The sequence below is a fragment of the Lactuca virosa genome, chromosome 3, assembly GCF_052849685.1.
Source record: "Lactuca virosa cultivar CGN04683 chromosome 3, Lactuca_virosa_CGN04683_v6, whole genome shotgun sequence".
Classification (NCBI taxonomy): domain Eukaryota; kingdom Viridiplantae; phylum Streptophyta; class Magnoliopsida; order Asterales; family Asteraceae; genus Lactuca; species Lactuca virosa.
In genome coordinates, this window is record NC_136428.1 from 149046607 (window position 1) to 149060390 (window position 13784).

At 34.1% G+C, this 13784-nt stretch overlaps 3 protein-coding genes across 3 annotated transcripts; all 3 read left to right on the forward strand.

Annotated features, from left to right (window-relative positions):
• Positions 1-1019: 1019 nt before the first annotated feature.
• LOC145166691 (AT hook motif DNA-binding family protein) lies at positions 1020-2999 on the forward strand. The gene is made up of 5 exons (XM_079085714.1): positions 1020-1716; positions 2010-2062; positions 2139-2270; positions 2343-2504; positions 2608-2999. The coding sequence occupies exons 1-5, from the start codon at positions 1305-1307 to the stop codon at positions 2785-2787; spliced, it is 939 nt and encodes a 312-aa protein (XP_078941840.1). The 5' UTR covers positions 1020-1304; the 3' UTR covers positions 2788-2999.
• A 126-nt stretch (positions 3000-3125) lies between these two features.
• Positions 3126-7149, forward strand: LOC145166690 (plant intracellular Ras-group-related LRR protein 4-like). The gene is made up of 5 exons (XM_079085712.1): positions 3126-3992; positions 4116-4198; positions 4681-5330; positions 5418-6331; positions 6781-7149. The coding sequence occupies exons 3-5, from the start codon at positions 4721-4723 to the stop codon at positions 6916-6918; spliced, it is 1662 nt and encodes a 553-aa protein (XP_078941838.1). The 5' UTR covers positions 3126-3992; positions 4116-4198; positions 4681-4720; the 3' UTR covers positions 6919-7149.
• A 3293-nt stretch (positions 7150-10442) lies between these two features.
• On the forward strand, positions 10443-12712 carry LOC145166692 (eukaryotic translation initiation factor 6-2-like). The gene is made up of 7 exons (XM_079085715.1): positions 10443-10578; positions 11068-11125; positions 11418-11514; positions 11598-11683; positions 11781-11825; positions 11906-12036; positions 12134-12712. The coding sequence occupies exons 2-7, from the start codon at positions 11116-11118 to the stop codon at positions 12500-12502; spliced, it is 738 nt and encodes a 245-aa protein (XP_078941841.1). The 5' UTR covers positions 10443-10578; positions 11068-11115; the 3' UTR covers positions 12503-12712.
• Positions 12713-13784: the final 1072 nt, after the last annotated feature.

Genomic DNA, 13784 nt, shown 5'->3' on the forward strand with positions numbered 1-13784 from the left:
ATGACGATTTCAAGGCCCTAAATCAAGTATCCTTACTAGATAACAAGTATAGGAGATAGATACTTACAATATGGAAGCAAAGAAGAGTGTTTTCGGGCCAAAACACTAGTGTGTGTTCTTGGTGTTCTTGGTGTTCTTGAAGAACACTTGAAGATCTAAGAAAAAGAGAAGATTTCATGGATGAAATCATGTATAACTACTAGATGAAGTGTTGTATCAACAAATCAAGAGAAGAAACACTTACATTTTTGGAAGATTTGGAAGAAGCTCTTATGATACTTGAGAGAGAATGTGGGTGTTCTTGAGTTTGGAAGTAAGAAGTGAGGAAGGAAGGAGTAAACTCATGCCTTAAGCATGAGTTCTCGGTCAAAAGGGGTTTTCGGCCCTACCTCTCATGTTTGGCCGTAACACCTTATTAAGGTGTTATTTGTTTTATTTGTTCCCCAAAATCCTAGAAAATACTTCCTTTCGTTTGATCTCTCGACGAATAAATATTTAAAAATACCCAAACAGACTTTAAACCGAGTTAAAAATTAGCAGAAATGAATTTGACTTTTAATTAAAGTTCTTGACTACAGAGTTTGTACAAATGAAAATTTCGGGTTGTCACATTTTATATAAACAAAATTTGAGAAATCAGACATCTTCCTACTTTTTCTTCTTATTATTTTTCTATATAGTTAAGATTGTGACACTTGTCATATTTATAAAATTAATAAATTTTTATTATATCAGTCATAATTTTTTTTTTTTTTTTCATTTCTACCATCTTCCTACACATTTAAGATTATGATACTTGTATATTTAATAAAATTAATAAATTAATATTATAGTTATCGTAATCTAATAATAGTAAATAGTAATGATGAATAGGAAGAAAAGTAAAAAAATATTTAATTTTTCATAAAATTTATTGTGACTTTTTTCATAACTTTAACTAAATTATTAAGAGTTTATTAGATTTTATGAAGATTTCCATAAATATATAAACCGACCAAAGTTTATTACCCTACGGTCCTTTAACGGCTTGACCCGATAATTTTCCCATGGAAGAACATGTCAGGGAAATGTTGTGATAATATATTTTTAATATTTTCTCGCTAACTTCCCCAAATTTACCTTGAAAAATCGAGAATAGTTCTCAAAAATCCAGGGAACAATACGAAGTGGTTTATGAGCTCGGATAGAAAATTGTAAAAATCGTTCGATAGCATCAACTTTCTGCGTTGAAATTTTAGGGTTTATGAGTGAATGCTGTTGAAGAGGCGTTTTTAGTTCGACTTGGTGCCGGAGACAAAGGAATTATGTCGTTCGGAGCTTCGACAATGTCGAACAACATGCGATTAGCATATAGTGGTGATGGATCATCTATGTATACCTCGATTAGCCGACCTACTTCGTCGCCCTCACCTTCCCCAACGCCTACTTACAACAACCCTAACGGATCCGGCGGTGGAGCTAGAACTTCCGGTGAAAATCATTCTATGGCTTTGGTGACGGCAGGGCTGGACGCAAGCGGTGGCGAAGTAGCGAAGCGGAAGAGAGGGAGGCCGAGGAAGTATGCCCCCGACCTCTCTGTAACACCGGTGGCGAGGTTACCGCCTGCTGAAGCGGCTGCTCAAGGCAGTGGTTTTTCGTCTCCGGCGTTGTCTTCAGGGAAGAAACCGAGGGGCAGACCACCTGGTTCGTTGAATAAGCAACCTGCTGCTGCTTCAGGTACACTATATACCCCCATTTCATTAATTTATTCATCGTTTTTACCCCCATTTCACTTTTTATATACTTTTCAGCCTTTTCCATCATCTATAATTGATTAATCAATTCAGTTAGCTGAATATAATAAGATTAGCATTCTATCTTGGGATTGCCATTTGCCAGTTTCTCTTTACTCAATTCGTTATATCATAATCCATAAAAACATAAAAAATATGAAATTTCTTAAGATTTTTTCCACATTTCATTCAAACATAAGCTTTTAGATTAGCTTACATGGTAAAAACCATTTTCAGGTTCACCAGGAGTGGGGTTCATGCCGCATATCCTTGATGTTAAAGCTGGAGAGGTGCAATCATGATTCTTTTTACGTTTCTGAAAAATTTTTGATTTACCAAAATTCATAATTTCTTATATAAATGCAGGATGTGTTGGGAAAATTGATGTGGTTTTCTCAAAACAGCACTCGAGCTGTGTGCATTCTATCAGCTAATGGTGCCATATCTAATGTTACACTTCAGCAGTCTGCAACATCTGGTGGAACTGTCACATACGAGGTTTTTTCTTCAAAATTCATTATTTATTTTCTTTGATGTATAAAAAATATTTATTTATTTATAAAAATACAGGGACGATTTGAGATCTTATCTCTTTGTGGTTCATTTATGGTTTGTGAGAGTGATGGGCAACGAAGCAGGACTGGTGGTTTAAGTGTGTCGCTTTCAGGGCCAGATGGCCGTGTTTTAGGTGGTAATGTGGCTGGCCTTCTCACTGCTGCATCACCTGTTCAGGTTTTTTTTCTTTCCATAAATACCCTTGGATGGAATGGAATGGATGATTCCATTCCATTCCTCATTCCTGATTCCTGATTTTTTTCTTGGTCAATTTTTACAGATGATTGTTGGTAGCTTTGTTCCTGCAACTCAGAAACAAAGAAAAACAGAGGCAGAAGTAGTCAACACTCCGGTCAATGTAGGGACCACAAGTGGATCTTCAGGTGGGGGGATTGGGAGTCCGCTAGTCCACAGTAACAACAGTAATCCACAAGGTATGGCTAATATGCCTTGGAGGTAACTAAATCCCATTTGTTTGTGTTGTAAGCAACATAACATAACTCTCTATTAGGAAGGAACCTTTTTTTTTTTTTTTTCTAAGTTAATGTGTAAGGGTAGTTGCATGCCAACAAATGTGATGATGGGTTAATTATGAGTTGTTGCTTTATTGAAAATGTTAATAATATTGTGCGTATTTTTAGAATTTTTTATATGACATCTGGTCTTCGTATTGCTTTTATGTGGCTAATTTGGAGATTTATGAATCAAATGCTTTTTGGGTCGGTAATATCGCAAAAAAAAAAAAAAAAGTTATCTAACATAACTTGTTACGGTTTGGTATTTTTGGATTTTGAATGGATTGAGAGAGTCAAAATTAGATTGGTTAGCTTGACTAACAGATTTATCTTTAGTTTTAAATATGGGTTGAATTGTTGTAAATGTTTCCTAACATTTTTTTAAAATAAAACTTGTTACCTTTCTTTTGGAAGTAACTAAGGTATATATAGAATATAAATAGGTAGGTTCTTTTTCTTTGTAGATCGCTTTTCAACTATTATTTTTTTTCTCCCTGGAACGTGAGCATTCCACCGATAATAAACGTCAAATTATCCATTTAACATTTTGTTTACACTTTGCTTTACTTGCTACTTTGTCTCACCAAAATGGTTCGAGTTATACTATTTAGTTGAGGACTAAGTTTCTAAGAGTCACACATCCAGTTTGTAAAAACATTCTTATGACATTATTCTTTGTAAGTACCTTGTAAAATAAGGGAAAATACCGCCAATAGACAAAAAATCGGGGACAATTTCAAAATATAGTCATAAAAATTGACTTTGCCAGGTATAGACATGCATTCTGCGGAAGCATGAAACCTCCTCCGCGTAGAGGGTTAATTTCGTAATTTCAACCCATCCTTTTTGAGAAAAACGACGCCTCCTCTTTTGGTCCCCCGGTTGTCTTCGTCAGTCCGCATCGGTGTTGATCGACTTCTTTTTCCGGCGACGACTTCAAATCCGGCGAAATACGCCCTCAAACGACGACCTATTCCGGCTTGGAGTTCATTGTTTCGTGCTTCTTCTTCGTAGGTTATGTTATCATAACACCGGAGAATTTTGTGGCTGGTGCCTCAAAGCCCTAAATCCCTCTCCTCTCTCTTATCTCTGCCAAAATCAAGTGGATTTCAAGGTGGTGTGTTAGAAGACGCCTTTCTGCTTTTATTCCGTGAGTTCCATTTTTCCTTCAATTCTTTCACTCAAAATTGGGATTGAATTGAGAATTCGTCTATTGATTTTCCTTTTCTCTCTTATGGATGATAATGTAATGTTATCATCTTTGATTAATTAGGGCAATGATCTTGCTTGCATCAAGAAGCGACATTGTTTCAAGGTCAATGACAATGGAAATTCAAGAAGGTGATCATGGTGTAGGTATGTTTCATGAACAGCCTGAACTTAATTGCTTGTATACGGTGTCGTTTTCTGCTAATATCACCTTAATTTTGACATAGCATGCCAGTTTCAGTTGGCAAACTAATCATTCTCACCTCTCTTTTGACTTTTGATGTGAAAATATTAAAACTTATATAGAAAGTCCTAATTTGTTACACATAGGCTAGTAGGTTAAAGTTTCAAAATTCTATTAGTTCCATGTGTAATATCATTGATATCTATATATTTTTGTATTTTCTTTTTGTCCATGTGATCATCACCAACAAGATTCATGTGATTCTAGTTCAAAACTCCTTGTCTTAAATTAATTCATACTCATGTGATTTTTTTCTTTTTTATGGTTGTGATACTTTAAGAAATCACGAGAATTAATAATAAAATATTTTGATTTATCCATACACGTATGTATCCTTTAAAAACATGAGCTCTGTAGCATTAAGACATGAATAAACAATATACAGAACACACACATACACACCCACACAAACATCCAAGAAGGACATGGATTCATCTGCCAAATCAGTAGACGAAGTGGTGGAAGAAATAATGAGAATTCATAAATCTCTTCCTCCAAGACCTGGAATCGATGACATTGAAGCTGCAATGATTCTAATCAGAAACGCAGACAATGAAGAACAATCAAGGATCGAAGCAATTTCCAGACAAAAGAAACGAAAATACATCCCTGAAGAACTCTTCAACATCCTGTTGGAGATGCAGAAACAATTAGTCCAATTCCAAACCAAAGAACAAAAGAGAGAAGCTGTTAAATTACTAGACCTCGAAAACTGCCACCAACTGTTCGATGAAATGATTCAAAGAGCCTCCAAATGTTGTTCTCCTTCTCCATCTAATAACACCCCTTCAAGTACTTCTTCTTCACCTTCAACAAATCCAACTTCCATCTCTACTTCAAGCTTCGATCACAGCACTCCATCTTCCACTTCTAGCTTATCTTTTGATAAAGATCATGTCAAAAGCTCCCATTTGATCATTAAAGATGATAGTTATGTGAATAAATCCAAGTTTTATAACAATGGAGGGATTGTATCAAGTAAATTTTCCAAACCCCAAATTTTCGATTCAACTTTAAAACCTTCCATTACTTCTGGTGAGTTTAAACTTCAAAAGTTCAAATCTAGTTACGTTTTTTTTACATTATCCATGGATTTGCTTTAATTAATATGTAATTTTGTAGGACAAGATGGTGAAAAATTGAGTCTTATAAAGCTTGCTAGTTTGATTGAAGTATCATCAAAGAAAGGAATTAAAGATCTTGATCTTCATAACAAACTCATGGAACAAATCGAATGGCTTCCCGATTCAATTGGGAAATTATCCAATTTAGTCACATTCAATCTCTCAGAAAATCGTCTTCTTTCTCTCCCATCTTCAATCGGAACCCTTTCATCATTAACAAAACTCAACTTACATTCAAACAAAATCATTGAACTCCCAGAATCCATAGGGAATCTCATCAACTTAATTTTTCTAGATCTTCATGGAAACAACTTAACATCTCTCCCTCCAACTTTTGGTAGATTAATCCATCTTCAAGAACTCGATTTAAGTTCAAACAACTTCTCATTTCTTCCTGATCAAATCGGTTCTCTTTCAAGTTTACAAACATTAAACATTGAAACAAATGAAATCGAAGAAATCCCACATGCAATCGGTCAATGTTCATCTCTCAAACAACTTCTTGCGGATTACAACAAGATTAAAGCTTTACCAGAAGCAGTAGGAAGAATCGAGTCATTGGAAAAACTATCTGTTCGATATAATAACATTAGTAGGTTGCCAACAACAATGTCATCGTTGAAAAGTATAAAACAACTTGATGTAAGTTTCAATGAACTTGATTCGGTTCCTGAAAGCTTATGTTTTGCTACAACTCTTTTGAAGATCAACATTAGCAACAACTTTGCTGATTTGACATCACTTCCAAGATCAATTGGAAACCTTGAGAATCTTGAAGAGTTGGATATGAGTAATAATCAAATACGAGTAATTCCGGATTCGTTTAGGATGTTATTGAAGTTACGGGTGTTGAATGTTGAAGGAAATCCATTGGAATTACCACCACGGAACGTACTTGACAAAGGCGCTCAGGTGAATCATTTTTTTCGTAGCAGTGTGGGCCAGCTTAGGGTTTCAGACTTTCGGTGCTAGTATTTGCAGTGTGAGAGTTTTATTTGGCGTTGAAACTCTCACACTACAAATATTGACTTCGAAAATCTGAAACCCTAAGCTGGCCAAATGTGGATTTGGCCAGCTTAGGGTTTCAGCTGCAAATATTGGCACCGAAAGTCTGAAATCCTAAGCTATAACCTAATTAACCTCTTGGCCAATGTGGGCCAACTTAGGGGTTCATGTGCCAATATTTGTAGTGTGGGAGTTCTACTACTATGGGAGTTTCAAATCCAATGTGGATTGTGCTTCTTATAGACATCGATTGTTGTGTACCTTATTCGCCTCTTGGGCAGTGTAAACCAGTTTAGGGGTTGGTGAAAAAATAACTTTTTATCTGATGACTAATTTTTATACTATCTTCTTTTTAGGCGGTGGTTCGGTATATGAGTGAAGTCTATGAAAAGAAGGATTTAAAGGTGCAACCTGTTAAACACAAGAAATCTTGGACACGGTTTTTCTTGTTTTCGAGTTCTAACAAAAGAAAGCACGACTATGTGGCTTCATAGTTTGTATCAATCTTAGTCCTTAATTTATTTAGTGTAAGTTCCAATTAATGTATGTAAATAGGTTCATATTGTACAAAGGTTCATATATTTTTTAATATGTATTTTAAATACATATTAAAAAATGTTAATATCTAATTTATCATCATGTTGAGGTTTTTGACCAACTTGTATGTATGTATTTTCGAACTTTTGTGTCACTGAATGTTTATAACATTGGTAGAAAGCTTGAAGACACCTTCATGTTATTATATCTTATACGCTTTGAGTGTGTGATTTTAATAAAAATAAAACTGTTGTTATGTCTTGACACTTTGGATGCACTTGAGATAAAAATGTGCATGAGATATTCTTGTTGTTTTGTATACATAAAATGCTATATATAGAAATGTTATTTATGAACAAATGTTTTATGATTTATTAGGATGCCTATGAATGTCATCCTAATAATGAAGGCAAGAGTATAGATAAAATATGTTGTGATATACAGAAAAGATATAAAAAAGGAAAAAAATATATGTATTATCAAATGGCAAATTTAGGAGGTGTTTGGGAGTGTTTTTTGAATTTTAAAAGTATTTTTAGATAAAAATGTTTATTGGCTTGTAGTGGTGGTAAAATGAGTTTTTAAAAAAATGTTTGGATTAACTTTTATGGTGAAAAAACCAATAAATCAATAAGTTAAAAAGTGTTTGATTTAAAAACTCATTTATGAAAAAATGCTTTTTGAAGCTAATAATAAATCATAACAAAAAATATTAGCTTTTCAAAAAGCCAATAAACCAATAAACTGTTTTGAAAAGCAATTCCAAACACCCCATAAGCGTAACAAAATAATTAAGTTTAACAAAAGGGCAAATGTAAGAAAAACTCAATTTACTATAGTATCGAAAAGAACAATATATTAATTTTATTTCTATTAAAATCCTTCCATAATTTCAAATAATATGTATAAACCCCTATAGGAAACATGAAGACCTTATTTATTTTACTATTTAAATCTTCACATTATTTCAATATATACGTTTTGCATGTCTTCTATAAAAATCATTCACATAACAATCATTCATTGTTGTGTGCTCTTTTCGACTTTGGAGTAGTAAGTTCATGTGAAACACAATCCTAAAATTTTGTCATGATCTAAACCATTTCAAATATTCGACGACCTAATATGTTTTAAAAGTATAATATGTTTTAAAAGTATAATGATGATACATATATAAATAAGGTTATCAGTTATATTCACCACTAACCATTATAGCGGTGGGTGTCACATCATCATCATCACACTCCTTATCACTAACCATGAGATACCTACAACTAAATACATAACTCCACCTCATTTTTTTTAATTAAATTTAATTCAAAAATACATTAAAAACATATAATTTTTTTAATACTAGTTTTTCATTAAATATAAATACCACATTACATTAAAAAATTTACATTAATAAAAATAAAAATAAAAATAAACACCTAAAAATACCAAACATACATAAAAAAAACTAACTCTTACTACTATGTCTCGCTCGAACCGACTCTTTTATGGCGGAAAAAATCTCCAAATTAAAAAAAACCGCCTCTTGGAATGACGTTTGTGCTTCCATCATTTTTTGCTCCACCCGACTCAACATCTCCACCTTGGTTTGTTGAATATGGACATATCGATCAAATTTCTCTCCAAAATGATCGATAACATTAGAACCGAAGCCGACAAACCCGCTTTTTTGTTTTATTTCTTCCAGCGGGCCGACGAAGAGGTTGCTTGTCTTCAAGATCAAGCGGATCATCGTTGATGTTGATGTGTGTTCGCCCGTCTGATTGTTGGGAAGTTGTATCCAGATTTCTTGAACGCTTTGAACAAGAAGAGGTTTGTGAAGTTCCTTCCGTTTGCTCTTTCCATTTTGGAGCGTCTTTCAATTTTAGCCACAGTTTCACATACGAAAAAGCTTTGCGGGTTGGCGTTGTTTTTTCAAATTAATCCAAGGTCGCCTTGAAGACATCAAAATTGTTTGACTCGCTTTTGCGTATGTTTTAGAGGTTGTTGTAAATTCCTCCAAATTCGGTGCATATTAGTCTAATATCATGCCACTTCGAGCTAATTTAATCGGGATTTCGACTTTCACTTCCCGTTAACACATAAAATACGCTTCGAACTTTCTCCCAAAAACAATTGAAGGTTTCATTATCTCCTTCAATTGGGTCTTGGGAAGCCGAAACCCACGCCTCCACTAGCTTTTTCTTTTTCCTCTTTCGTCCATGGCACCCTTTCTTGGTCGGTAGTGGGTCGTGCCAGTTTTTTTTCCCTTTATTCTTTTTTGGTTGAGGTGGTGGTGGTGAATGTTGTGTTTCCGAAACAAAATCTGGCGAATAAGGGGGTTGTGAAATTGGTGGTTGTGACTTTGTGGTTGGAATTGTTGTTGGAGTTGTTGGAATTGTTGTTGCTGGAAAGTCGAGAAATGTTGATATTGTTGTTGGAAAAGTTGTGTTTGTTTGATAGAGGAACCGATTAGAAGCAAATTTACAAAACCACCTTGAGGTGATTTCATGGTCAGAAATTGGTGAGGGGTTGTATCTAATGCAACAGAGTTATCAGGTTTGTGATTTCTAAAGTTTGGGGGGAAAGGGGGGGTGGGTATTTTGGTTGGAATCCATTTTTTTGGTTGTAAAAAGATTGTGTGTATATTGTGTAATATAGAGAAAGAAAAGAATGGTGTAAGAAATATGGATGTATAATGTGGTTTTTATAGGTAAAATTTGTGTTTAAAAAAATTGTTTTTTTTTTGAAAACTAGCCGTTCAACGGCTACATGACCGGTCAAATATGAAACAAAATCCTACTGTTGTATCTCATCCTCCCCACCAGGTACACCATGACAACGATGCACCACGAATGGTCAGACCAGTGTGCACGGCCTTTGTCCGTGGCCAGCTAGACCACAAAGTGGTTCGTCGATGGTCTAATATGGATTTGGAAACTATCCCCATAAATAAAAATATAAAACCATACATCTAAAATGTCTCTTCCAAATAAGAAACTAGTCTAGTTATCAGTTTTTGGACATGAGATTTCAACCATAATAATAAGAAAGGTAGCCAACTAAGCTTTTACAATTAAATATTTTTATCGTTTTTTATTTTTATAACCACATACCAATTAAAATAACAATAATATCAAGTATGGCATAATTAAGAGTTAAAAAACTAATAAGTGAAAGATTTTTATATAACATTTGAAATAAATCGAGATAGATGTTTAAATGTTATAACCTTCTTTGAAGAATCTTTTAAATTGGAGATTTATAAAATATACTTTTAGTAAATAAAGTTAATAAAACTTGATTTAAAAAAATAATGTTTCTTATAAGGTTCACATTGTGGATATAATTCTCTCAATGATCGAGGCATAAACATAAACATAACCTTGCGGTTCAAGTAGATTTTTGGCTTGGTCATCAAGTTCCTGAATCAAAGTCAACAGCGGTGTACCCAAAACAAAAATCTTCTAAAATTTATATATCACCCAAAAAATCCCTTTGATTCATACTTTTCATTTTTCAAAGCCCTAAATTTGATTCACCCAACTCCTGCTTTACTTTCTGACTTTCTGTATCTGAATTAATCGCACTCGCTCAAGGTTCTTCCCTCTTCGTCGTATTCACAGGTCTACTCTCTATTCCCACTGCAATCTTAACTTCTTTCCATTCTTCTCGAAGCTTTTATTTCCTAGATACGCGCTATTGGATTGAGATCCACCTTTTAACTTATAAATTGTCGAATACTGAAGCTTAGAAATCTAATTATAGAATCAACGAAACGATCAAGATCAGAAATTGATGATATCGATTACAGATTCTGTATTTTCTACTAAATTCGGGTTTTCTATTTTCATTTTCAAATAGAAATATGCGTTAATAGATAATTTACCTCAATAGGATAGAAAAAATGATCTTGTTTTCAAGGAAGCTGTTTGTGTTTAAATTGAAGGAAATGAGAACTAGAGAATGTGAAGTTTGATCACTTTATAATCATTTAAGTTGTGGGCTAGCAATAAATTTAATCATTTCCTAAGTTGATTAACTTCACTTGATTTGTGAAGTCGGATAACGATTTCCTAATACATAAATACTCGGATTTTATAATTTTGTGACAGGATACTTGCTTCTGAAGCCATTTTCCATACATCTCCTTCTCATTTACCATGGCCACAAGTAAGCTAACTTGTTATATGCAATTTTTGATTGAATGGAAAACGGATGTTGTTGATGGAATGTGATTCCTTCTTTTTCTCATTCCACAATATATTTACATATAGTATATAAAATTTCATATGAAAATTCATTCCATTCCTACATAAAACCAAACATGATTATTGAATGTAATGAATCATTCCATTACCTTGCTTATTCCATTACCCTACCCATTCCATTCCTTTGTCATTCCATTCCATTCCATCCAACCAAACATATGCTTAATTACATCTGTATGTATGCATTCTTTCAGGGCTAAGGTTCGAAAACTCATGTGAAATTGGGGTATTCACAAAGCTGACAAATGCATACTGCTTGGTAGCAAATGAAGGCTCTGAAAGTTTCTACAGGTTTCTAATCTGTTCTTGTAATTGCTATTATAATTTGTTACTTATAAACAAAATTTACAAGAATTTGGAATTCGGATTTGCAGCATCTTTGAGTCTGAATTAGCTGATGTCATTCCTGTTGTTAAAACATCCATTGGTGGCACAAGAATAGTTGGAAGGCTTTGCATAGGTAAAATAAATACCTTAAAAAACATTTTGCAATCTGTAATTCTGTATTATAAACTCAATATTGACTTTGACCATTGATGTCAAACATTCTTTTGTAGGAAATAAGAAAGGCCTTCTCTTGCCTCATACTACTACTGATGAAGGTAAACATTATAAATTATAAATCACTGTTTATATTTATGATCTCACTTATATATATATACATGGTTTGATACTTTTAAAGAGCTTCAACACTTGAGGAACAGCCTACCTGATGCAGTTGTTGTTCAACGGATTAATGAGAAATTATCTGCTCTTGGTAATTGCATGGCGTGTAATGACCATGTTGCCCTTACCCATACTGATCTTGACAAGGTACCTTGTTTTCTAAGCCCTCATTTATCATGGAAAAATGATTTGAGTCTTTGACTTATGGATTTTGATTTTTGATCTTTGACCTCCTTATTATTAGGAAACAGAGGATATGATAGCGGATGTTCTTGGTGTGGAAGTGTTTAGGCAGACAATTGCAGGAAATGTACTTGTGGGGAGTTATTGTGTGTTTTCAAATAGAGGTGGTATTGTGCACCCTTACACATCTGTTGAAGATTTGGATGAGCTGTCAACACTCCTACAGGTCCCTTTGGTTGCAGGGACGGTTAACCGTGGTAGTGAAGTGATAGCCGGTGGGTTAACCGTTAATGACTGGACCGCGTTTTGTGGTTCAGACACCACTGCAACCGAATTGTCGGTGATTGAGAATGTCTTTAAGTTGAGGGAAGCTCGACCTCAGGCTATTGCTAATGAGATGAAGAAATCCTTGATTGATACGTATGTTTGAATTGGTTCAAATGCTTGTTAATGTTATGTTATGTTATGTTATGTTACTTTTTTTTTTTTGTGCTTAAAATGATGTTGAAAGTTTCATGTTGTCTTATCTTTTTCTTGTATTTGGTAATCTCATAAACCCTAAACTGGAATCTTGAATGAAATCTGAAATTCATCAAATACTGTTAGGACTGGTGTTGAATTCATGAATCGTTATGAGTAATTGGTTCAAGAAAAACACTAGGAATCAATAATTGCGTTCATGTATTTAGAATGTTCACTGGTTTGACTTTGTGCTTGGTCAAACTTATGACATAAAATGAGATTGAGAAGGAGAATAAGAGTTGGAATGCTAGAGGCGATTTCCTACTTAACCGAAACTTAAACTAGAATTGAAATAGAGATTATTCGTTATGAAAGTTGAAAAGTGAATGTATGAAAGATTCATGAATTAACATTTTAGAACTTAAAGCAATCACATTTAGGCAAGTTGGAATGCCTAAATGAGAAAAATATAAAAAAGGAGTCAGAAACAAAAATGGATTAAATTGTCCCATGAAGCTTTATGCATGATTTGAGCACTCTTGGTATATCATTTAACTATATGACATTGTGTTAAACACATGGATGCATGTAATTGGAGTAAATTGTCAAAATGGGACAAAAAGGGTAAAATTGGTTATTTAGTTTTATGGAGCATAAATAACTTCCCATGTTTCTAGTCTAATGCATTGTATGCTAGATAAAGCTAGTATGAAAAACGGTTAACCAAATTCGCGTAGTCGGTCATGAATGGTAGTAGCTGCCCGATTCATGATTTCTTGTTTCTGAGAGCCATGAAGGCTTTCGAACTCTGCTGATTCTTGAAGGATTGAAGCTTTCAACAAGTTGAAGTCTGAAGTAAGGATTTTGCAAAGATATAAGATCCTTAGCTTAGCTAGTTGTTTCTTTTGTGCAACAGATTCTGGTTTGAAGCCAGCTTTAAAAGCCTTTACATTGCCACCCATGAATGTTTCCATGTGGCGCATAGTCAAGACACCACAGTCAGTGCTATTGTTAATTGTTTCCCATGGAAGTTGAAGTATTTGTATGGGCACATTTGCAAATGTTTCATAAAAGTGATGTTGCACTGAACGCATGTAATCAGTCATGTATGAATGCTGAAAAAAGAAAAAAGGGATTGATTTTTAAAGGTTGATGTTTATATATTAATAGAAGTATGAGGTTTGTGAATACCCTACCACGAGATCGGGCAAACTACCATATGCAACTTGGTGTGTATCATCTTGTCTGAT

Bases quoted from the DNA above. Each gene is read 5' to 3' on its own strand.
- LOC145166692 (XM_079085715.1), top strand. The intron at 11,515-11,597 runs GTTTCTAATCTG...TCGGATTTGCAG, and splicing joins GGCTCTGAAAGTTTCTACAG to CATCTTTGAGTCTGAATTAG. The intron at 11,826-11,905 runs GTAAACATTATA...ATACTTTTAAAG, and splicing joins TCATACTACTACTGATGAAG to AGCTTCAACACTTGAGGAAC.
- LOC145166690 (XM_079085712.1), top strand. From the start codon at position 4,721: ATGGATTCATCTGCCAAATCAGTAGACGAAGTGGTGGAAGAAATAATG. The intron at 5,331-5,417 runs GTGAGTTTAAAC...GTAATTTTGTAG, and splicing joins AAAACCTTCCATTACTTCTG to GACAAGATGGTGAAAAATTG. The intron at 6,332-6,780 runs GTGAATCATTTT...TCTTCTTTTTAG, and splicing joins TACTTGACAAAGGCGCTCAG to GCGGTGGTTCGGTATATGAG.
- LOC145166691 (XM_079085714.1), top strand. From the start codon at position 1,305: ATGTCGTTCGGAGCTTCGACAATGTCGAACAACATGCGATTAGCATAT. The intron at 2,063-2,138 runs GTGCAATCATGA...ATATAAATGCAG, and splicing joins TTGATGTTAAAGCTGGAGAG to GATGTGTTGGGAAAATTGAT. The intron at 2,505-2,607 runs GTTTTTTTTCTT...CAATTTTTACAG, and splicing joins CTGCTGCATCACCTGTTCAG to ATGATTGTTGGTAGCTTTGT.